Here is a 23393-nt window from a genome sequence, read left to right as displayed (position 1 = left end):
TTTAAATACATGTACTCACTGTTTGGTAGGAAAGCAACATAAGGTGTCTTTCCAAAGATTCCCGTCTCACAGAAAGGACACTGTCCTTGAACTAGTGCACACAGACTTAAGTGGTACTATGAGAGTAAAGTCCCACCAGGGAGCTTCGTACTTCTTGACATTCATTGATGATGCGTCAAGAAAGATATGGGCCTATAGTCTGAAGACCAAGGATGAAGTACTTGGCGTGTTTGAGAAATTCCACAGCATGGTGGAAAGAGAGACTGGGAAGTTGTTGAAGTGTATTCGCTCAGATAATGGGGGTGAGTACATTGGGCCATTTGAAGAGTATTGCCAGAGTCATGGGATTCGTCATGAGCAGACCGTTCCCAAGACACCGCAACAGAATGGAATAGCAGAGAGAATGAACCGTACCATTGTAGAGAGGATGAGATGCATGCTATCTCACTCTAAGCTACCTAGAAGCTACTGGGTAGAAGCAATGCGTACAGCCGTGCATGTGATCAACCTGTCGCCGCCAAAGCCTCTGAATAGTGATTATCCAGAGAGAGTATGGTCAGGTAGAGATGTTGATTATGGATACTTGAGGGTATTTGGGTGCAGGGCATTTGTGCATATTCCGAAGGATGAGAGATCCAAGCTTGATGACAAAGCCAAGCAGTGCATTTTTCTGGGTTATGGAGATGAAAAGTTTGGTTACAAACTCTATGATCCGATTAACAAGAAGGTAATCCGAAGTCGAGATGTTGTGTTCTTAGAAGACTAAACCATAGCAGACTTTGAGGAGGGTGAGAAGCTACAGGCTTTCACCAATGATCTTGTTGATTCAGAATCAGAAGTTCCTACTGTGGAACGTGCAGAAGGCATTGAGAATGCAGAGAACCATGAGTTTGAAGCTCATGATGAGAATCCTATTGCTCATGATGGGATAGAACCTATTGGTATAGAAGATGCAGATGAGATGCATGAACCACCACCGAGCAAGCAAGCGGAAGTGCATCCTCCCGAGGCACCAACGGATGGGGCAAGGAGGTCCGGAGGAGGGAGACTAGCTTCAACGGGTATCCACCACATAATGCGCACGTGCTACTATCGGAATGTGGAGAACCTATGTACAATCAAGAGGCACTTGAAGGTACAGAAAAAGAAAAGTGGTTGAAGGCCATGCATGACGAGATGGATTCTTTGCATAAGAATCACACTTATGAGTTAGTTGAGAAACCCACAGGGAGAAAAGTTCTCAAAAATACGTGGATATATAAAGTCAAGCATGAGGAGAACAATCCTCACCCAAGGCACAAAGCTCGCCTTCTTGTGAAGGGATTCGGTCAAAGGAAAGGGATTGACTTTGATGAGATTTTCTCTCCTGTAGTGAAGATGACTTCTATCCGGGTGGTATTGGGTATGGACGCAAGTATGAACCTAGAGGTTGAGCAGCTAGATGTTAAGACAACTTTTCTTCATGGAGACCTTGAAGAAGATGTCTACATGGACCAGCCAGAGGGGTTTGATGTCAAAGGCAAGGAGCACCTAGTATGCAAGCTGATAAAGAGCTTGTATGGGTTGAAGCAAGCACCGAGACAGTGGTACATAAAGTTTGACTCTTTTATGGTGAAGCAAGGATACAAGAAGTCTGCTTTCGATCATTGTGCGTTTGTTCAGAGATTTCCAGATAGGGATTTCATAGTGCTATTGCTGTATGTGGATGATATGTTGATAGTTAGCCCAAACATCATCAAGATATCCAAGCTGAAGAAAGACTTGAGTAAGTCCTTTGAGATGAAGGATTTGGGTCAAGCAAAGCAGATACTTGGGATGCAGATCACCGCGATGAAAAGAGTGGGAAGTTGTGGCTTTCTCAAGAAAGCTACATTGAGAAGGTGTTGAAGAGATTTAACATGGATCAAGCGAAGCCAGTCAGTTGTCCGCTTGGTGGCCAGTTCCGCATAACCAAAGAGATGTGTCCTAAGGGTGAGCATGAGCAGAGTTAGATGGAAAAGATTCATTATGCATCCATGATGGGCGCTTTGATGTATGCCATGGTGTGTACTAGACGGATATTGCTTTTTCGCCGTTGGGGTTGTAAGCGATTTTACATCAAATCCGGGTAAAGAACATTGGGAAGGTGTTAAGTGGATATTGAGATATCTCAAGCGCACTTCCAAATCGTGTTTGTGTTTTGGTGGAAGTAAGCCCTTACTTGAAGGTTACACCGATGCGGAGACATGGCGGTGATGTTGATTTCGATGAAGTCCACCTCGGTTATCCGGTTACTTTTGCGGGGGGGAGGTTTCTTGGCAATCTAAGTTGCAAAAGTGTGTTGCCCTCTCCACTACAGAAGCCGAGTATTTGCAGCCACTGAGTGTTGCAAAGAGATGCTATGGATGAAGAGGTTCTTCGACGAACTAGGGCTAAAGCAGAAACAGTTTGTAGTTCTATGTGACAGTCAGAGCGCCATCCACTTGAGCAAGAATCCGAGTTTTCATTCTAGATCCAAGCACATACACGTGCATTATCATTGGATTAGAGAAGTACTCGAAGACAAGCATTTGTGTATCGAGAAGATCCATACCGACAAGAATGGGTCGGATATGATGACCAAAGTCTTACCGAAAGGTAAGTTTGATATTTGTTGTGCTACCGCCGGAATGGTAGCAGACTCCTCCTGTTGATTTGGAAATTGCATGGAGGTATCCCTCCTCACTGTTTGGGAGGGGGAGATTGTTGGAGTTATCCCTCACATCAGGAGAGAAACAGAGCTGGAGAGAAATGGAGCTGATTCGGCGTTGGATATGTCAGAGCGCACCTGCGCTCTGAGGAGGCGCACCTGCGCTCGTGCTTTTGAATCAGTCCAGTGTTTGGGCGCTACCCGCGCTCAAAAGGGGCGCACCTGCGTTCAGTCTCCAGTGTTTTGGCGCGACCTGCGCTCAAAGGGGGCGCACCCGCGCCCAGGTCTAATTTTCGTGGGCTTCGCTACAGTAACCGCGAAATTTGGTTTTTGGAGATAAAACCAAAATCAAGGTTTTGGAAAAACCTAACCAACCAAGTCAGAAGGATTGGAATCCAGACTAAAACAAAGAGAGAGAAACCCAATCTTGAAAGCTATCAAGATTGAGAGATAACCTTTACAGAGATACAACCCTGTAAAGAGATAAGAGTGATCTAGTAAGGTAAGAGACTGCAAGGAGTGATTGTAATCTTCCTTCCCACTTTATAAAGAACTGGCTCTTGTGGAAGTAGGCATCATTGGCCGAACCACGGTAAATCTTTGTGTTGTGGTTTGCCTTTACTGCTTTGCATTATTATTTGTTGTTGATAGTTGTTTAGCGAGTTAGGCATGTTAGTATAGGCTGTAGTTGATATTTAGATTTTGTCCAGAGTTGAATTGTGTTCATATACAAGTTATCTGTGTAGTGGGGGAATCAATTGGTATTGTTATAATCCCCGACAGGTATGATCATCACTCGAATATTTTGATATGATATAGATCCATATCTATCTGAAGAGCAAAATTTCATTTTTATTTTGTTTCCTCTAAATATGTAGCTTATGAAAAACGTTGGTCTATTTCTGAGGAAGCTGTCGAAATGGATGACAGAGGATGGTCTATTGTTCTTGGACTATATCTGTCACAAAACTTTTGGTCACCACTTTGAGGTTCGCTCGTTAACCTATTTTTCATCTTCATTAATTATTATGTATATACGTGAGTGTGTGTGTGAGTTTATGCATGTAGCTGTGGATTTCAGGCTATCGACGAGGAAGATTGGTATTCAAATTACATTTTTCCGAAGGGGTCTGTGACCATACCAGGAGCTTCAACTCTTCTTTATTTTCAGGTGAAAACAAGTCATTTGCTCTTTTTATCTTTTTACAGTTGGTGATTCCATCGGGCACTCATCAAATTGGATTGGGCAACCCCTCAAAAAATAAGAAATTTTACAAGTTTGCCATCAAAGCCCAAGCCTAGCAACCAATTCAACCGGTATCACCAAAACGAACCATCCGGGTCGTTTCTACTTACACTCAAACTACATGACCAAGTCGTTTGAGTATACACTCAAACGATATGGCCACGTAGTTTAAGTGTTAGTATGAGTAACATTCAAACGACTTGTCCATGCAGTTTGAGTATACACACAAATGACTTGGTCATGTAGTTTGAGTATACACTCAAACGATATGGTCACATAGTTTGAGTGTATACTCAAACTACATGACCAAGTCGTTTGAGTATATACTCAAACGATATGGCCACATAGTTTGAGTGTTAGTGTGAGTAACACTCAAACAACTTGTCCATGTAGTTTAAGTATACACTCAAACGACTTGGTTATGTAGTTTTAGTATACACTCAAACGCACTCAAACGACGTGGCCATATCGTTTGTGTGTGCATTTTAGATTTGGCTAATCATTTGGTATCACATGCAAGTGGGTCGTTTAGGACTTATATGGGGCGATATGGTGAAGTCGTCTGGACATAAACACCAATTACACTTTTCTTATACATAGACACTAACACTTTTCTTATAATACAAATAATTAATCGATCATAAGTGTATAATAATTTATTTAAACAATTATGTGCAAATTTGAATTAGTAATAATCAATTATCAACACATTCCAATTGAATTAGGAAAATTGAAATTCGATTTAAAAAATTGGGTTAGAAACAACATAATTACATCAACACAACTACATGCACTCTGCACTCTTTATCTGTTATGACATAGTATCTTTATAACCAAGTTAAAACATGCAATCAAACATGCTAAAATCTAAAATAATAATTTGTTTTATATCTAAACTTATTATTATTATTATTTTTCAATTGTGAATCATAAACTAGTTTGGGGTTTGGAGTTCAGGCTTCAGGGTTTAGAAATTTGGTACCAACATATTTCACTTAATTATTTAAAATAATAATTTGTTTTATATCTAAACTTGTTATTTTTTATTTTATTTTTAAAATTGTGAATCATAAATTAGGTTGGGGGTTTGGGGTTTAGGGTTTAGGGTTGTTTACAAATTTCGTACCAACATATTTTACTTAATTATTCAAAATAATAATTTGTTTTATTTATAAACTTATTATTTATTATTTTCTTTTTCAAATTTTGAATCATAAACTAGTTTGGGGGTTTGGGTTTAGGGTTTACAAATTTCGTACCGACATAAAAAAAATTTTAATTTCAAACATATTTCACTCAATTATCCAAATCTAAAATAATAATTTGTTTTATATCTAAACTTGTTATTTTTCCATTTTTTTTTATTCAATTGTGAATAATAAACTAGTTTGGGGGTGGTTTAGAGTTTAGGCTTTACAAACATATTTTACTCAATTATTCGAAATATATCAAATTTTCAAATATATATAGAATACTCATTACTCCTCCTTGCTCATTTTTTCATCAAAATTCTTACTCCTTACATAGAATACTCAAGTTTCTCTACATACTCAAGTTTTTCTACATATTAGAATACTTAAGTTTCTCTAAATGGAACATAAAGATGAAGAAGAAGCATTTGAGGTAATGTTTGAGGTACAACAACAAATTAGAAAAGAACAACAAATTAGAGAAAGAGAAAATAGAAGATATGTTGAAAGTGAAGAAGTGGAACAAAATGTTGAAGGTCAAAGTGAAGAATTTGAAGATGCGACAAGTCGAACAAATGAGATGCTGAGAAATAGTCGACGACAAAGTGAAAGAGAGGTGTTTGGATTCGGAAAAATGGGCATACATCTATTATTACTTAAACAGATGCTGATTGGGCAGGATGTCCAGTTGATCGGCGGTCTACTTCCAGTTATTGTACCTTTGTGGGAGGTAATTTAGTCACTTGGAAGAGTAAGAAACAGAATGTAGTGGCTCGTTCTAGTGCAGAAGCTGAGTACAGGGCTATGACTTCTAGCACCAGTGAAATCATATGGCTTCGCTCTCTTCTGAAGGATTTGTGTTTTGGTTTGCATCTACCAACTACACTTTACTGTGATAATCAAGCTGCTATGCACATTGTTGCAAATCCAGTGTTTCATGAGAGAACTAAGCATATTGAAGTTGACTGTCATTTTGTGCGTGAAAAGTACAGTCTAACATTGTCACTACCTCCTTTGTTCGAAGTGACCAACAGCTTACAGACATTTTTACCAAGGGACTTAAAGCTTCCAAGTTCCATGATATTCTCTCCAAGTTGGGCTCGCTGGATATCTTCGCACCAACTTGAGGGGGAGTGTGGGAGAAGTCAGAGAAGGCGTGTGAGCGCTTATGTTGTACATGATGAAGGCGCGGGCGCGCCCTAGTCGGTTTTGACAGAGGTTCGATAGATTCGTATGTTTTATATAAAGGAAAGTCTCCACTCCTTTTAGAAACTAGAGATACGAGTGTGCACTCATGTTGTGCTATATATAACCCTCTGTAATACAAAACCTAAATTAATCAAGCAATAAACCTTTCTTCTCATGTGGAGGTAGGCTGCCGCATTGGCACCGAACCACTATAAATTCTTGTGTTTTGTCTCTTTGATTGGTTGTTTTATATATATATATATATATATAATTACATATACATATAAGGATACACCAACTCCCACTCCCAACCCACTCCAAATCGTGACCACTCCCATCTCTCGATCTGGATGGTTGCAATTAAAACAAAAAAATAGATTGGGAGGGTAAAATAGTCATTAAACCAAAACCCTTAAACCCTTCGTTTGGTTTAAACCAGCGCGAATTCATCTCTTCTCCACAGCAAACCTTCTGCTATCTCAACTCTCTCCAAATTTAGATCGACTTCTCAAATAGACTTCAAGCTTAGAGATTTCTCAAATCATTTAGAGACTTCCGATCTTCTCAAATCATTTTCTACTTCTCAAATAGACTTCAAACTTCACTTTGTTCTTCAGGCAAGTCAAAAACTTTCATTTTTTTCTCCATTACTTAAGCATTGTTAAGCAACTTCTAAGTATTAGGTGTGAAATTTGTTTGTTGTTTGTTTTTTGTCTTATTTTTTGTTTTAATTTAGTATGAAGGTATCGAAAACAATTATAAAGTTACACTGAGCTACTTGGTATCCATGCATGTTTTTATCTATGTTGAAATTGTGATGATTACACTATCTACTTTGAATTTGGTTCAGTGTATGTGTGCATTGTCATAACCTGATTTTCGTTGGTGGTTGTATTGCATTGTCATGACCAAGTTTGCAAATGAAAAATGAGGTTTCCTTGTGTTATATAGTCAGTTCCTTTTGCCAATGATGATAAATCCTATTTTTGGTTTTGAGTTGATTAGTAGTTGTGTCGCAACAAATTGATTGCATTGTATCATTTCCACTATAATACTCTATTAATTGTAGCAATCTTTTGGCAAAATGGGATTATTGATGCATTGTAGAAAAAGAAGTAGAAGTGGTTAGAAGGTTTAATAAGAAAAAGAAGTAGAAGTAGTTTTGAAGAGTCATAACCTGTCTGTGCATGAAGAATAGTATGTCATTTAAGATATTTTGTAGTTCTACCACTTTTGTTATTAGTTCTAATGACAAGTTTAGATGGTTTTGCAAGTAAATAGTAGTAACATGCACATGCAGCACAACCATAAATAATAATAGGTTTTATAATCATAGTCACGAAGACTCGATAGATATTGAGACCCTAATTAAAAAGGTTATTTAAAATCTTTGGTTTTTAGTGGACAAGAGGAGATAGCCAGAGACTGATCATCATGTCTCATTAGATTGCAAACTCTTTCTCTCCATAACTCAATACCAATTACCAATATGGAAAAGCAGTAAAAACAAAAAAAATAAAAGACACTTGCTGACCATTATTGTCTGAGAGAATTGTGAATTCCATTGGTTTCCATTACTTGATCAAACAATCCAAAATTCAGTTATTTCAACTACATCACTTAACCATTGTTATCCCTCCCCATTTTTTTTTATCCATTTAGTTGATTAGTAGTTGCTAGATTTCTTGTTGTCGCAAATTGATTGTATTATATTGGATCATATTCATTGTATCAATTGTATTAATTGCAACAATTTTTTGGCAAAATGAGATTATTGATGCATTGTAGTTTTGGTTTTTAAATTAGATTGTACAACTCTCTCTAATTGGTTATGTTTCGTTTTTGTTTTGTGGATGAAACTTGTTTTTCAGATTATTAAATTGAAGTTTTTGGTTATTAATACTTGTTTATTACTATTTTTTGTAGTAATAATGGGTCCTTGATCAAAGAATGTGAAGAGTATAGCGAAAACCATCTACACAGGTGCTAAGAAATTACTTAGTGGCGGCAGTAGTAGTTCGCCTGAGAAAAAAAGATGAAGGGGAACGTCAGCATCCGCCCGTAGAGGGGATCGACAAACTGCCGATCCGAATAATGTAGTAGGTGTAGGTGATTTAGAGGTATAGTAGAGAAAAATAAAAGAAGAAAGGGGAAAGAAATAAGGGCATTTATTGTAGATGAAGATTTAGATTTAGATTTTTATATGAATTTTGAATTTGAAGTTATGTATATAAATTTCGAATTTGAAATTATGTATATAAATTTGAATATGAAAATGTTGCGTTTGAATTTCACTTTGAATTTGAATATGAATATGAATTTTAACGTGAATTTGAGTTTGAATAGTCTAATCCTAAACAATTATGAGACCAGCCAACAATGAACACAGATGAACTTCGACATATAAAAATAAATTTAAGTGGCCATTCCAAGTCTAAACATCGAGACTTTGCAAATAATCTATAACTATCATGTGATCTTGACTAAAACATTAGGGGTTCAGTATAATGTTTCATAACTATACATTAGATAGCTTTTAGGCACGCACAAGTACAATCACATGAAGCTTTATACGTTTGATTCAGGAAGCTTTAATCAGGAGGGACCTTACATACTACGGCTAGCTATTGACAATTTGACAGCACAAATACATTTTGTGGTACATTAACTCACAAATGTGAACGAGAATACCGAGAACTGTGCAAATCACAAAAAAAAAACAACACGTTAATTCTTAATATGCACCTTCTAGCCCATCCTTAGTACACGCCTCCCTAGAATATATTTTGGGTTTTCAAAGTTAGCATGTCAGAGTGAAGTCAAATTCTTTTTAGTGTCAAATAATCAGACTGAAAGTCTGTATAAGATATCACTCAGGGATCCTGGTACAAACCCCATCTTAAAAAAATTGCTCAATGTCTGACACCTCCATACAGATGGGGAATAACAAAATGAGAGTTAGCAATTTAGAATATGCGCATAATATTATAGCCTGTATAATCTAATAATACATTGTAAATCCCTTCACTATAACTATAGGGGTGATAAACTTATGGAAGCATGCATCTTTGATTGTGAAACCCATAAATGCAATTCGTATAGCGATGTAATTCCTAGCCCAACAACAAGACCCATTCCCGGCCTATTCATCATTTATTGTACAAAGAAGGAAAACCTATACTTTCTTTTTACAAAGTGAATATGCATTCATAATCCATGACGCGTTACTACATTTGTACTGCAATTCAATTATTATTTTCTAGTCCCAAATATTGCACCACAGTTAAACTCCAATTCTCGTCACTACTGTCATGCTAGTTATAAGCCTTACACGACAAAACAAAGAAAAAATTAGCAGCGAAATAGTTATACCTTCATAAGGAAACTGAGCTGGCCCCAAAATCATGACATTAAAATACCGCATATTTTCTTCATGAGCTATAAATTTCAAAAAGAGTCGTGCTACGGGGACAGCTATTGGCTATTACCTAAGTGACAGACCAATGGCAAATCTCCACGTAGATGTTGTGAAACTGGATATTGGGTTATTTAAAGAATGATGAAAAGGGCGAAAATGTAAAATAAAAAAGAAAAAGAAAAACGTGAATTATGGAAAAATAAAAAATTAAGGGGAATCGTAACAAACAAAATAAAAGCACGGGATTCTGCATCACTTCCCGCTGTCCTTCGGCATTCCTTATTCTTCCAACCATTTTCTTAATCAACTAAAACAGCGGCCTCACATCTTACTCTTCATTCCTTCTCTAAATAACCAAATTTCAAGATTTAGATATGGAAGATGTAGAAGGTGAAGACTGTGAAGTTCTGCATTATACTCTTGGCAGCGAAAACAATATAAGCAATGTGGAACTAAAACCAACACTTGGTATGAAATTTTCAAGCTTTGAAGATGCTAAAGACTTTTATATTCGTCATGCTATGCAAAAGCGGTTTGGTACAAAAATCAAGAATTTGTATAACAAGAAAAATACTGATCAAAATCAATTCACGCAGTTCTCGTGTTCTAAAGAAAGATTTAAGGTTGAAAAGGAAGGAGTTTTGTACAAAAGACCAAACTCAAGGGTTGGTTGCAAAGCACATATGAAAGTAAAGTTGATGGATTCAGAGATATGGGAGGTGATTGGCTTTGATTTGGAACACAATCATGCATGTTGCCCCTCAAAAGCCCGAATGTTTAGATCACACAAGCACATTGATAATGGTATCAAGAAAAGATTAGAATTACATTGTGAATCGGGGATGAAGCTAACCAAATCATATCATAGCATTGTAGTTGATGCAGGAGGGCATCAAAATGTTACATGTGGGCAAAAAGAAGCAAGGATCTATGTTGACAAGTACAAGAGACTAAAGCTAAAAGATGGTGACGCAGAAGCAATATAAAAATATTTTACAAGAATGCAACAGAAAAATCCAAATTTCTTTTTCAGAGTAGATCATGATGATGATGGATGAGTACGAAATGTATACTGGGCTGATGCAAGGTCGAGAGCCGCTTATGGTTATTTTGGGGATGTAATAACGTTTGATACAACATACTTAACTAATCGGTATGATTTGAAGTTTGCTCCATTTGTTGGAGTGAACCATCATGGTCAGTCTGTGTTGTTTGGTTGTAGGTTACTTGTAGATGAGACAATTAAGACATTTGAGTGGGTGTTTAGGGCTTGGCTAGATGCAATGTCTGGACACTCTCCTAATGTTAAAATCACCGACCAAAGTAAGGCAATGGCAGCAGCTATAGTCAATGTTTTCTCTAACGCTCGTCATCATTTATGCATGTGGCATATAATGAAAAAGATTGGTGATAAGTTAGGAAGCCTAACTGAATATGAAGCAATTAAAGTGGCAATGAATAATGCAGTTTATGATTCTCTGAGGATTAAGGAATTTGTAGACGCTTGGAATAAAATGATTGAACAGCACAAACTTCAAGAGAATGTATGGTTGGATACATTATACAAGCTGAGGATGCAATAGGTTCTAGTATATCTCAAGGTGTGGCAAGAACCTTGGGCAGGATCAGCAATGGCGGATGTGGTTCAGGGTATAAACTGGAGGGAATTCTTCGCAAAGGTATCAGACCTTATCATCAATAACCAATGACACATAGCAGCCCCTATTCAAGAAGTTCTTTTGAAAGCGGGCATCAATGTAAACCACCTAAACCCCCCAACAGGTGAAGATCATGATATTAGAATCTGGAAACCCTCTCATGATGGTGTTTTCTCAGTGAAGGATGGATTCGAGGTGATTAGGAAAAAAGAATCTAAGATAAGCTGGCATAAGTGGGTGTGGGCAAGACACATCCATCCTAGACAAGCTGGCCTTGCTTGGAAATTGATTCACTGTGTGGTACCAACAGATGACAAAGTGCAAAAGAAGGGAATTCACCTTGCTTCGCGATGCAGGCTCTGTAGAAAGGAATCAGAAAGCGCCAACCATATCCTTTGGGAGTGTGAGGAGTCCAGGACACTGGCAATGGGTTTCGAACTATTTTAGAGTTAAGCCCACAAACATCAACTTAAAATCGGTCATGGAAGCAGGACGAGGACACATCCAAATCAGAAGGGAACTTTGGAATTTTGTGTCTATCAATCTCATGGTTCAATTATGGAAAGTTCGAAACAGTGTTTTCTTTGAAGATGCGAAGATAAATTCTCTGAGAATAAGATGCGAAGTTCTTAAAGGGGTAAGCATAGCTGGTCTCCTGCTAACTAGAACAATGAGTAACTCTACCATCGATTTTCAGATTCTAAACCAACTGAACATCAAAATAAGAGTGAGGCCATCGAGTATAATCAGAGAAGTGTCATGGATTCCTCTTGATCTAGGGGTAGCTAAGGCCAACACAGATGGTTCGGCCTTAGGAAATCCAGGCAATGGAGGTGCAGGAATCATCTTCAGAAACAACAAGGCAGAAATTCTAAGTATCTTAGTACAGGGCCTAGAGGTTACTACAAAATATAAGGCAGAAAGCTTGGCAGTGGTTTTGGCTGCTGAAACTGTTGTGGAAAAAGGTTGGCACAAACTCTGGAAAGAGAGTGACTCAATGGTCGTAGTCCTTGTGTTCAAAGGAGGTGAAGTTCCATGGTGGCTAAGAGCAAGATGTTATAGAGCTTCAAATCTTATCGACTGGAAAATTTCACATACACTCAGAGAAGCAAACTTTGGGGCGGATGCGGCATCAAAACATGGATCGATTTTGAGTAAAAGAGTGTACTCTTGGAGTCCCAATAGACCCCCTTTCATTAAGTCCTTAGAATGTCCTCACCGAGCTTACTACATATTTGATACTTAGAGTCTGTTGTAAATCCATCTTGTCAGAGTTGTTTTCTTTATTACTTATTATTAATAAAATATCCTACTTGCATGCAAAAAAAAAAAACAGTATATCTCAAGGATGTTTTTTTTGCAGGTATGTCTACCACTCAACGTAGTGAAAGTATGAACGCATTTTTTGATGGTTATGTGCATGCAAAAACTTCTTTGAAGGAATTTGTGGATCAATATGAGGCAGCCTTGAGTGATAAATATGAGAAAGAGAGCCAAGCAAATTTTGTTTCATTCAACTCTACTCCTTTTCTAAAGACAAGGTGTGTTTTTGAAAGACAAATGGCTAATGTCTACACTAGAGCGATGTTTCTAATGTTTCAAGAGGAAGTTTATAGCATGCCTTCATGTTCGAAGACACAAGTTAGAGTGGATGGACAAATCACAACATTTGCAATTAAAGAACGGGTTGTCGATAAGGATGGAAAACTGCATACTCCAAAGGCTTATGAAATTCTTTTTATCAAGGCTGAAATTGATGTCTATTGCATCTGTCGCCTATTTCAGCACAAAGGGATTTTATGTAGGCATGTTTTATATGTTCTTAATGAGTTTGTGGATGAGATCATTCCTTCTCACTATATACTCCCAAGGTGGAGAAAAGATTTCAAGCATAAATATGTTGAAAGTTGTGAATCACTTAACTTTGAAGCTAGTAAACCAGTTCAACGATATGGTATTTTATATCCTTGTACAATTCAAATTCTTGAGGAAGGGGCATCATCAGAATCAAAGTTCAAGACTGTTTTGGGTGTGCTTCAGGATTTGAAGAGAAAGCTAGTAGATGAAAGTAATAACTCATATAGTGTTGAGGATGAATTGGTTGGAACTCTTCCAAGTGAGTCGCCCGAAAGTGTGCAACCAGGGTATGTGAAGTTTTTAAATCCACTTCAAGCAAAGCTAGTGGGACGACTGAAAGGTAGATTGTTATCGGAGTTAGAAAAAAACTGGAAATCCACCACCAAAAAGGTACCTTCATTGCCAATATTCTTCTTGCTTTATCTTTTTAGATTGTCATAAAGAATTATACTTTTGTTGTTTTGCAGCAAAAAGTTCTACCTACAGTAACTACAGTTCCCAAGTCGGGCAACCACAAAGCAACCAACAAAAATATATCCTGTCATGACACTTGTGGCAATGAACACAACATAACAAGCAACCAGTTTCAGGAAAACATGAGTATGGTATGATTATTTTTTTACAATGGCGAGTATGTTTATTATCCATACTATAGGTGTACTTATTTGCAACAATGTTAGGATGATACTTTTGGTGGCTCTGCAAACAAGTTCTTTGATAATAATAATGTACTTGGATTGAGAAGCGGATATGAGGTATGACAAAAATTTATGCGGTAGTTGAACAAATTAATTTCTTGTAGTGTCCACACTAAACTTTGATTACAATATCAGGATGGTACTTTTGCTAGTTACCCGCCTGGTTTCTTCACTAGCCAACTACTTGAACCTCGACAACTAAACAATGCAAGTGGACAACATCATTTTCCTCAATTATTTCTACCAGAACAATGTAGCCAAGCACCACATGCTTTTCCTAGCACAAATAATGATGGAGCAATACCTTTGAGTAGCCAATTTGACTTGAACAAATCTCAATGGGTATGTGGATAATTCTTTAGTGCCTAATTTGTTTAAGATACTTCAGTTGGATTGCATTTCACGTAAGTTTTATCTGTGTTGCAGGTTTCAAGTGACAACTAGTGAAAAGGACTATCAAGTTTTCGGTTGCCCCGTTTTTGGATTTTTTTTTCCTGTGAAGTTTGATTGGTGAACGGAGTTGTCTCTTTTATTCGTGGATACTTATGTAACATCTCTTTGGTCTTTCATTCATGGATACTTATGTAACATCTCTTTGGTCTTATATTCATGGATACTTATGTAACGTCTAGACTTGATGAGAAATATTTTTACTGTGTTTGGTTGTCTAAGTATACCAATATTAAACAGTAGGTACAACTTATCTTTATGCTTAATAAAAAAACTCATAGTAGGTTACGTACTCTACATTTAGCTGTCTTCGTTTCTTTCTTATGTTGTTTTATAATTCTTATCAAGCAATAACGTGCACTAAAGAGAAAACAGAACGCGCAACACCTTCTCTGCACATTGATGAAGCCATTCTAAATAAAACTCCGCCTGTTCTTGAAGGAACTGAAAAAATTGCCTCTTCTTTTGTTCATGCCCGGGTAAATAGTATCCATAGGCATAGGTCCATTTAAGAACGTGCCTGCATCCAATTATCTGCAACCAGGCCTCTGTTGTGAACTTGAGTTCTGCTTCCGATACACATTGTGTGTACATTAGCTTCTTGAAACTCTCATCTTTCATTTTATGTAAATCCGTGATTGCCTTTTGCCTTGACAACTGATTGGTTGCCCATCTTACATAGAATGAATATATCTATCTGAAAATCTTTTAGCCAAATCTCTGCTCTTATTAGCTTCGTTTTTCTTTTCCATCTTATAACGGTTACATGCACCATGAGATTCCAAACACGATTCCAGACACAACCAGCAAAACTTAAAATTACATATGCAGGTCATAAGCATGTTACCTTGGTGTTTCTCAATTGGCCGCTTGCACTTTGGACAAGCCTTGGTATTAGCTAATTTCCAGACCATATTTCCGAACTCATCCTTATTCTTAAATATTCACTTGCCCATGGTGTCGCAGTCCATTGGACTGTGAGCATCCTTATTCCAAACAAATCCCACAAGTCACTTTCTCAGGATCTTGATGCTGAACTATATGTTTCTCTAATAATTCAACTTTCTTGCATACTTTTTCTTGATCACCGAACTAAGCATCGATGACCTTGTTATAATCCCAATTATAGTGGAGGAGCAGAATAGTAGCCCAAACTGTTGATATAGAAAGCACACTAGAAAGCCTTGTGATATTTGTCATCTTGATGTTGCTGTATATCATCCTTACTCAGTACAGTAGTATCGCTCTGAGTTTCATCATCAATATCATTATACTCAGAGGCATAAGAGCTGATGCATGCTAATACCAGTATCATCATCACTATCGCTATAATCTATATCACTCTCGATATCCATATGCATATACCCCATATTACTATAGGTAACAAAGATGACAAAGAAAAAGAAAAGATGGTACCAACTGATTAATGGAGGAAACCCATTGGTTTATATTGATCGTCTTTTGCTCCAAGAGCTCCAAGCGAAATTTGGACCACACACTTACACTTATTTTATGTATTCAACGCAAGCTATCAAGAAACACAGTCCCTAGCTCCACGCCTTGGCTAGTTAGACGATCTTTCTACAAATCATTGAAGGATCTTGGTGGACTTGAACCACCATCTCTTGAGATACATTGGAGACATGGTCCAATTCTCAAACGCTTTTTCCATTTAAGCTAAAGATCCATTACCCATAGTTGTTAAGCACATAATTGTAATGCCAATAGTTTCATGTAATGCCATTACCTATAGTTTCATGTGTTCACCATACATTTTTGCTGCCAATACACTGGCTGTAGACCCTCCAATCATTCCTTCAGCATTAATAGCATTTCCAGGCCCACCAATTGAAGGATGATTACCATCCCTTCGCTGCAGAGCATGACGTTGCTGCATGATTTGCAATTGCTGCATTTGTAGCTGTTGGTGCTCTCTTGACTTGATTTGTTGTGTCTGTCCTTCCATAGAGAAACTATGAATCAAGTAAGAGACTCTGGAAACTAATGGATGACTCGATACTGATTTCACATGCCTCTATATAAGCTGCAGCATTCTCAGAATGTTTCTCGCTCGTCCTTGAAATAAAAATGTCCCAAAAGACAGACCACCACTCAAAGAGAAACCCTCCAGGAGCATCAATCGCTGCATACCAACACAAGGTTTTCATTATAAAAAGCTTTTGCCCTAATATGCTCAAACATCATTCTAATAGCAACTTCCATAAGTACACAATTCATGGAATACTATTACTACATGATCACTTTGCATGGACAAACAGTTCAGCCATAAACCTCGTAAACTATATTGTCTGTTCATAACTGATATTAGTTGTATGTTACAATACACTTATTCAAACCTCTATAGTTAAAACTTCCATTATAGACTCCAATATAATTTTACCTACTGGATCCGCAGCTACTTTCCCTTCTGTCATAAAAGCCTTTGCCGAATTATGAAGATTTCTTTTGAACAAGTAATCATAAATATACACATCAAGCCTGCCCAAAAACCAAAAAAGAAATATAATTTCAAAACAACAATTCAACATAATAAGTAATTAAGTTCACATACATCTTATCTGCTTCCCAATTACTATGCGCCATAATTTACTCTCAATTCCCACAACAAAACATACAAAAACTATTCTCAATTATTCACTCTTCAATCCTGCAAAATAAATCAAACCACTTCAATTCAATAACCAATTTAACCAATAAAAAAACAAAATTCAAGCTGCATTACACATGCAAACACAATTCCAACACATCAAACATGAATCAAATCAAAAGTAAAAAGAAAAAAAAGAGTTCAAGATCGTGATCTAACCTTAAAAAAAACTACCGAAACTAATACAACCAGACAACAATTCTCTATTCTCAGTTCAAATATTTCTAAAGATTATAATGTGTGTTACGTCTGCATAAGTTCACGGAAGGAGTTAACTGATAGAGTGGAAGAAAAGGAAAAAGTGAGGATCACATACCAGTAGAGACAATAGGTGTATGATTCTTCGTTTTTTCGAAAAAAAAAAGTAAAGAACGGAAAGAATATTGTTGTGTTCGAGACTTCGAGTTTTATTGTTCTTCGAGATCAGTTTCACTATTCGGTCAGATTTTGCTTATCTCTTTACTCTTTTGCCCTTTTTTCTCTATGTTTTCAAGAAAACAGGTGATAATGGTATCTAGTTTCACAGTAATGATGTGGCAATTGGCCATTGGTCGGGTTGCCGCAAGATCCCATATCCCACGGAAGGTGGTTCTCGGGGGTTTTTTTCTCTTTTAAATTTTTTTTAATAGCCACCGTAAAAAAAAGTTAGTTGTCGCGAGATGATTGTGTTTACTAAAATGGAGTCTTTGCTTATGTTAATTATCAAAACTCTTCTTCATTAATTTGATCACAAAATTTTCTTATAGCATATGAAAATATTTTCCGCGAGATAGCAAAATTATGGCTCGATTGTATATTTTTTTTGTCATGATTTTGGTGTTGTTCTTGGAGTGTATAAAGAAGCTTTAAAGAAGAAAATGAGGTATCCATATGTCGTGTGTGTTCAATACGCAAAATTTGAAGTGAAAAAAAACAAAATACACAAAAGAAATATTCCGTGCAACTACTTGCCATGGGATATGGGATCTCACGGCAACCCAATGTCGTGGATTGTGCGATCTCGCGGCAACCCGACACCGTAGAACTATGGGCATGTGGGGTGTAAAATGACATATAAGAAATAACCATTATTGTTTTACTTTTTGCCAAAGGGGTGCCAATCCCATAAAGTCGGGTGCCAATACCGCGGCCCTTAATAATTACATATGAAATGTTATGTTGTTAAGGGGTTTAAACTACAATTTTGAGTGCTTATCAATTCAAAGAGCAAACTATACAATGGAAAATGCAGACATATACGTTTGAAGCACAAGTTTATAAAGTAGTTGCTGGAATCTGGAGTAGCTCTAGATTATGTGAGGTCAGAGTTGAAATTGGCAGATCCTCTAACAAAACCATTTAACATGAGGCAAGTGGATGAAATGTCGAGGGGGATAGGACTTTTGCCTAATATATAGGGCGACACTAACGGCAATCCTGCCTATATGATTAGAGATCCCATGAAGTAGGTTCAAAGGGAAAATTAAGTCACCTCGTCACCCTGTTGTACTATCATCTTCTTTTACTGAGACATCCCACCCTATGACAAGATGGTACAATAGTATACATTGTATAACTAGAATTGTCATGAGTAAAGATCAGTTCTTTAACTCTTATTGGATTCCATAGTCCTTTTAGTTATGAGATGGTGTATTTAAACTGCAATGTGCACCTGATAGAAATCCACCTATGTGAATGTACACTACTAAAAAAAGGGCTTTTTATGACGGCTATTTTTTTTCTACCTTGACGACTTCCGTATAACCCATCATTATTTCTATCTCACCATTAATTTTATGACGCTTGATGTCAAATGTTGACGGTTATAGGTCAGGCGTCATAAATATATGTGACGTTTTTTTATCAATGTGTCAAGTTAGTGACTAACAATTGTATACCAACCGTTCACTTTATGATGCATAATGTTAATGTTGACTATTATAGGCTAGCCGTCATAAATATCTTTAACGTTTTTTATCAATGTGTCAAGTTTGGTGTCTAATTTATGAGTTCATTTTCACAAACGTTAAGTAAAAAATTGTCTAACTTTTTCCTTCCAGCATGTCCGGTGTTTAATTAATTGTCTAACCATTTGGGAGCAATTAAAAACGAACCCCTTGTAACTGACTGGTCGAGTGAACCGTGAATAAGAATAATTGGGTTAAGTCTCGGGTCACTAATAGTATACCACTATACCCAATTCTTAATAACCAAACTTTTTTTTTTTTGGTAACTCAATAACCTAACACTACACCAAAATGGATATTCTAAGACACCATAAAAGACGCGTGTTATGTGTGGAAACTTCCGATGCTTTAGAAGGCGCCGTTTTCAATCACAAAAGTCGCCTCGTTTGGAAACAATTTTTGCGTTAAAACAAAAAATAAGCCCACGACCAAATAAGAAAAGCCCAAAGGGAAATAAGAAAAGCCCAAAACTAGATTTCCTCCACTCTCGTCCCCATTTCTCAAAAACGGAAAAAAAAGAGACCTCCACTCTCTCTCTCTCTAGCAATTCCACCCAAATTGAGGATAGAGATTTGTTGATCCTCAAATTCCTGAATGGAGATTTCGCAAAGCGTGATTATTCAATAGTGAATCAACAATGGAGAAGAAAGGTGAATTTTCTTCTCAAAATCTAGTTCACTTATTGTTTTTTATTATTGAGTCTCTTTGTTCTGTAAAAACCCTAGATTGTTGCGCTTATTAAATCTAATCAGAAACCCAATATTATTGAGATGTTGGGTGTGTGGAGAAATGATATAGAATGAGCAGAGTACCCATTCTATATTGGGTCACTTGCTGATGTGCAGAGTTATTTATTCTGGTCACCTGATTGTGTTGAGAACGTTGTGATGGGGATCAATGGTCAGTATCCTGGACCTACTATCCTTGCCAAAGCTGGAGATACCATAGTTGTTCATCTCCATAACAAGCTCCACACTGAGGGAGTTGTCATTCATTGGCATGGAATCAGACAGGTACATATCTTCTCACATACACCTATTTTCATACTTGAATGCACAAAGATAAAGTGCTCAATCTAGTGCTAAATCTTGTTTTCCGATCTCAGTTTGAGACGTGGGCTGACGGAACTGCATCAATATCTTAGTGCGTTATCAATCCGGAAGAAACCTTTATTTACAGATTCAAAGTTGATAAGGTAACAACTTTCATGCATTTCATGCCTTACATGTTAGTGTTTATTATATTGGCTTAACATTCACTACATTTTCAATAAATGAGTAATACCTCCAGACACATATTTGACATTTTTAGGAGTAACAAGTACATTACATCGATGTGCAGTTTTAGTGCCTTTCATTTTCCAAATTTTCTTAGTAAGAGTTTTCTATTTTTGGTGTAAAATTTGATGCTTAGACAACTGATAATGTCACTTTACCTTGAATTTTTCTTTAGTAATACGAGGATTTTCTTTTTGGTCGGTTATAGTTAACAACAATTGAAGGTTGGCATTAGTATATCTATTTTTCTATTCAATGTACGCACCAAAAGACCAAATTTTCCATACAAACCGAACTTCAATTTCTAATTCTATGGATCTTGCAGTGCATATTTCTTTCTTTTGATAAGGTTTATGGATCTCTGATGAACAAGAGAAAATTTATTTCTGGGAGAATGTTAATATTATAGGACGGAACATATTTCTACCACGGGCACTATGGGATGCAAAGATCAGCTAGGCTATATGGGTCTCTTATTGTAGATGTGGCAGATGGTGAAAAGGAACCATTCCATTATGAAAGAGAACTCAACATGCTCTTAAGTGATTGGTGGCATCAAAATGTTCATGGAAAAGAAATTGGTATATCTTCCAATCCCTTCCGTTGTATCGGTGAGCCTCAGGTATTTTACGTCCATTCAATCTTTTGACGTACATTGACCTTCGGATCATCAGTGTCTTGGATTGGACCATGTAACGTGTCTTTTGTGTGTGCAAATTTTCACTCTCTTCTGATGAATGGAAGAGGGCAGTTCAATTGTTCACTTGCGGACCATCTTAACAACTCGAGTGTTTGTAACATTAGAGGAGGTGAGCAGTGCGCACCCCCAATTCTTCATGTTCTGCCAAACAAGACATACATGTTGAGGATAGCAAGTACCACTTCACTTGCTTCCCTGAATTTAGCAATCGGGGTAAGCCAACTTTATCTCAACACTTTATTTTTCGTCAATTGTTTATTGTTAGAAAAATCAAACTTACATTTTCTACTTTTTTTTGCTTTTGGTAATCATACTTTCTATATTTAATTTCTATACCATTCTTATAAAGTTAATATAAATTCTCAATTTGGGTAGCATTTAAGTAATAAAATTCCAAGAGAAAGGAGACAAGAATTTTGATAAATAAATGGTCTCTCCTTCTCACTAGTTGTCTTTCTCAATGTATGCCTTAATAGAGCACTAAGTGAACTAAACAGTACACCGCAATTAAAAAACAAGGTATGTGAAGTTGTGAATATTATGTCTTGCGGTTCATAAGACATTTTATGATGGATCCTAGTCAACCAATAAACAATAAAGTGTTGTTATGCAGTTTCTTGAGATCTGGGTTCTCCGATTTTTGAAGATCTTATCTTGTATGAAGACCATGAATAAGCCAGATCTAGGTTTTTGTGGGTGTTCTGTTGGTGGTGTTTGGTTCAAGCTGGTTCCTCTAAGTCTAGCATCTCTCAATCGGCGTCAATGTCATGGGTTCAGCCCTTTGAGTCCGTTTTTCTGGTTTGGTTTCAGATTTTGTTTGTCCAAAGCTATGGCTCTCTCCCTTTATCTATCCCCTCTCCGGATTGCTGGATTGGGTACCTTGGTTAGGCCACCGCTCAATTATTGGGCTTATGGTGGGGCGTTCTTTTTTGGAATTGCTAATCTGCCGCCTTTGTCGTGGAGTTTTATACTGTGCGATTTGTTTGTGGAGACTTTCGAGTCTTTACTCTGGGAGATCCAACACGGTGGATGTACGAGCAAGTTTGAAGCTGGTCCGGAAAAGATGGGGTTTCCAATGTGGTTTTGTTGCTGCTGTTGGGTGCTTGGATTTGGTGGAGTTTATGTTAAGAAAACAGGATGTTTAGTGTTCTTGTTTGCTACAGTTGTACTGATTACATCCTTGTTTTTCTTGCTTGCAGCTTATTGTCCTGAATGTAATGTTCTTATCTTTGAATGAATACAATCAGGCAATTATCAAAAAAAAAAAAAAGTCAACCAATTAAGACAAAGGTTAGCGAGTCTTTCTTGTTAATATATTCTAAAATATCTATGTAATTCTTTCTTGTAAACGTATATCATATATACTAAATTCTTTGTTGACTTGACGTACTCGTGTAGCTAATGGAGCTGGCCAACACTATCACCTATACCACTGCTGAGCTTATTGAAATTCGTATGGAGTTTATTGACTTTATCGAACGATTTATCTCACCAAGCCAAAGGTATGTGTATGTATTGCGATAATAGTATTTTGTTTTTATTTTGTTTGCTGCTTTAAGGTATGGGCTGACTTTAAATGCAGTAGTGTATATCTTGAACCACAGCCCATTTGCATTGTAGGTATTTTCATTTATTTTTTCTTCCGTTGTGAGAACTAGGTCCCATCGCATTGTTATCCTCATGCCTATATAAAATAGTCTGCTTTTGGATAGTGGCTTGAGATTTTGGTAGCAAATTTACTAATAATGTTTCTTTACTTTATTTGTTTCTTAGGTTTGACAACGTTCAATTGATCGATGGATAATACTTTATTTGTTGATGATGGAGTTGATTAGAATGATTTTTAGTTTGGTTGAATGTGCTATCAAATAAATGTATCTAGCATTTTTCAGTGGTGTTGGATAAATGATAAATTGATGTAAGGAATAAGTATTTTCGAATGGTTTGAAAATATATGGGTCGAAATTAATGTGGATGTTCTAATTTTATTTTTGAGAATTTTATAGCTGTTTTATTGGTGAAATAAGTTTATAGGTTAGGAATTGAATTACATGTTATTATGCAGTATTTTTTAATGGAAAAATATAATAATAATATATATAATATAAATTTAAAAAAAAATAAAAAAAATAAATGACAGTTGTAGAAGAATTGTCACAGTGTAAACTATTTGTTGACGTATTTTTCTTCTATAAAATGACGGTTCTATAGTAGTTAATAGGCATTTCATGACGATTCCATAGTAGTCAATGGGCATTTCATGACGGTTCCACAGTAGTCAATGGGCATTTCATGACGGTTCCACAGTAGTCAATGGGCATTTCATGACGGTTCTGACTTGAACTATTAGAAAATATTGTTAATTTCTTAACGGTTCTAACTATAATTAATGACGGTTATATATGAGGTGTCATAATAAAATTTACCTA

At 36.7% G+C, this 23393-nt stretch overlaps 1 protein-coding gene, 1 long non-coding RNA gene and 1 pseudogene across 3 annotated transcripts; 2 read left to right on the top strand and 1 right to left on the bottom strand.

Moving 5' to 3' along the window:
* The first annotated feature begins 2301 nt into the window (after positions 1-2301).
* Positions 2302-8586, top strand: LOC147514346 (uncharacterized). Its single transcript, XR_015213191.1, has 3 exons — positions 2302-3657; positions 3750-3839; positions 8219-8586. It is a non-coding gene; the product is annotated as an uncharacterized LOC147514346 (long non-coding RNA).
* Positions 8587-16091: 7505 nt separating this feature from the next.
* LOC147514345 (transcriptional corepressor LEUNIG_HOMOLOG-like) lies at positions 16092-17471 on the bottom strand. The gene is made up of 5 exons (XM_086594369.1): positions 17358-17471; positions 16946-17041; positions 16775-16872; positions 16407-16516; positions 16092-16327 (listed from the first exon to the last, which is right to left on the bottom strand). Exons 2-5 carry the CDS (start codon positions 16975-16977, stop codon positions 16121-16123), a joined length of 447 nt encoding a protein of 148 aa, XP_086450495.1. The 5' UTR covers positions 16978-17041; positions 17358-17471; the 3' UTR covers positions 16092-16120.
* Positions 17472-19798: 2327 nt separating this feature from the next.
* On the top strand, positions 19799-22946 carry LOC147514344 (L-ascorbate oxidase-like; annotated as a pseudogene). The gene is made up of 6 exons (XR_015213190.1): positions 19799-20000; positions 20093-20182; positions 20674-20886; positions 20989-21177; positions 22363-22466; positions 22738-22946. The product of XR_015213190.1 is annotated as an L-ascorbate oxidase-like (transcript).
* The last annotated feature ends 447 nt before the right edge of the window (positions 22947-23393 follow it).

The sequence above is a fragment of the Coptis chinensis genome, chromosome 2 (genome assembly GCF_015680905.1).
Source record: "Coptis chinensis isolate HL-2020 chromosome 2, ASM1568090v1, whole genome shotgun sequence".
Classification (NCBI taxonomy): Eukaryota; Viridiplantae; Streptophyta; class Magnoliopsida; order Ranunculales; family Ranunculaceae; genus Coptis; species Coptis chinensis.
This window is presented reverse-complemented; position numbering and strand designations above follow the sequence as displayed.

What these genes read in the sequence shown, in the direction of transcription:
- LOC147514345 (XM_086594369.1), bottom strand. Translation starts at nt 16,977, where the DNA reads ATGGCGCATAGTAATTGGGAAGCAGATAAGAT. An exon ending in AATTGGGAAGCAGATAAGAT is followed by an intron (nt 16,873 to 16,945) that starts GTATGTGAACTT and finishes GTTTTTGGGCAG; the next exon opens with GCTTGATGTGTATATTTATG. An exon ending in AGTAGCTGCGGATCCAGTAG is followed by an intron (nt 16,517 to 16,774) that starts GTAAAATTATAT and finishes GTTGGTATGCAG; the next exon opens with CGATTGATGCTCCTGGAGGG.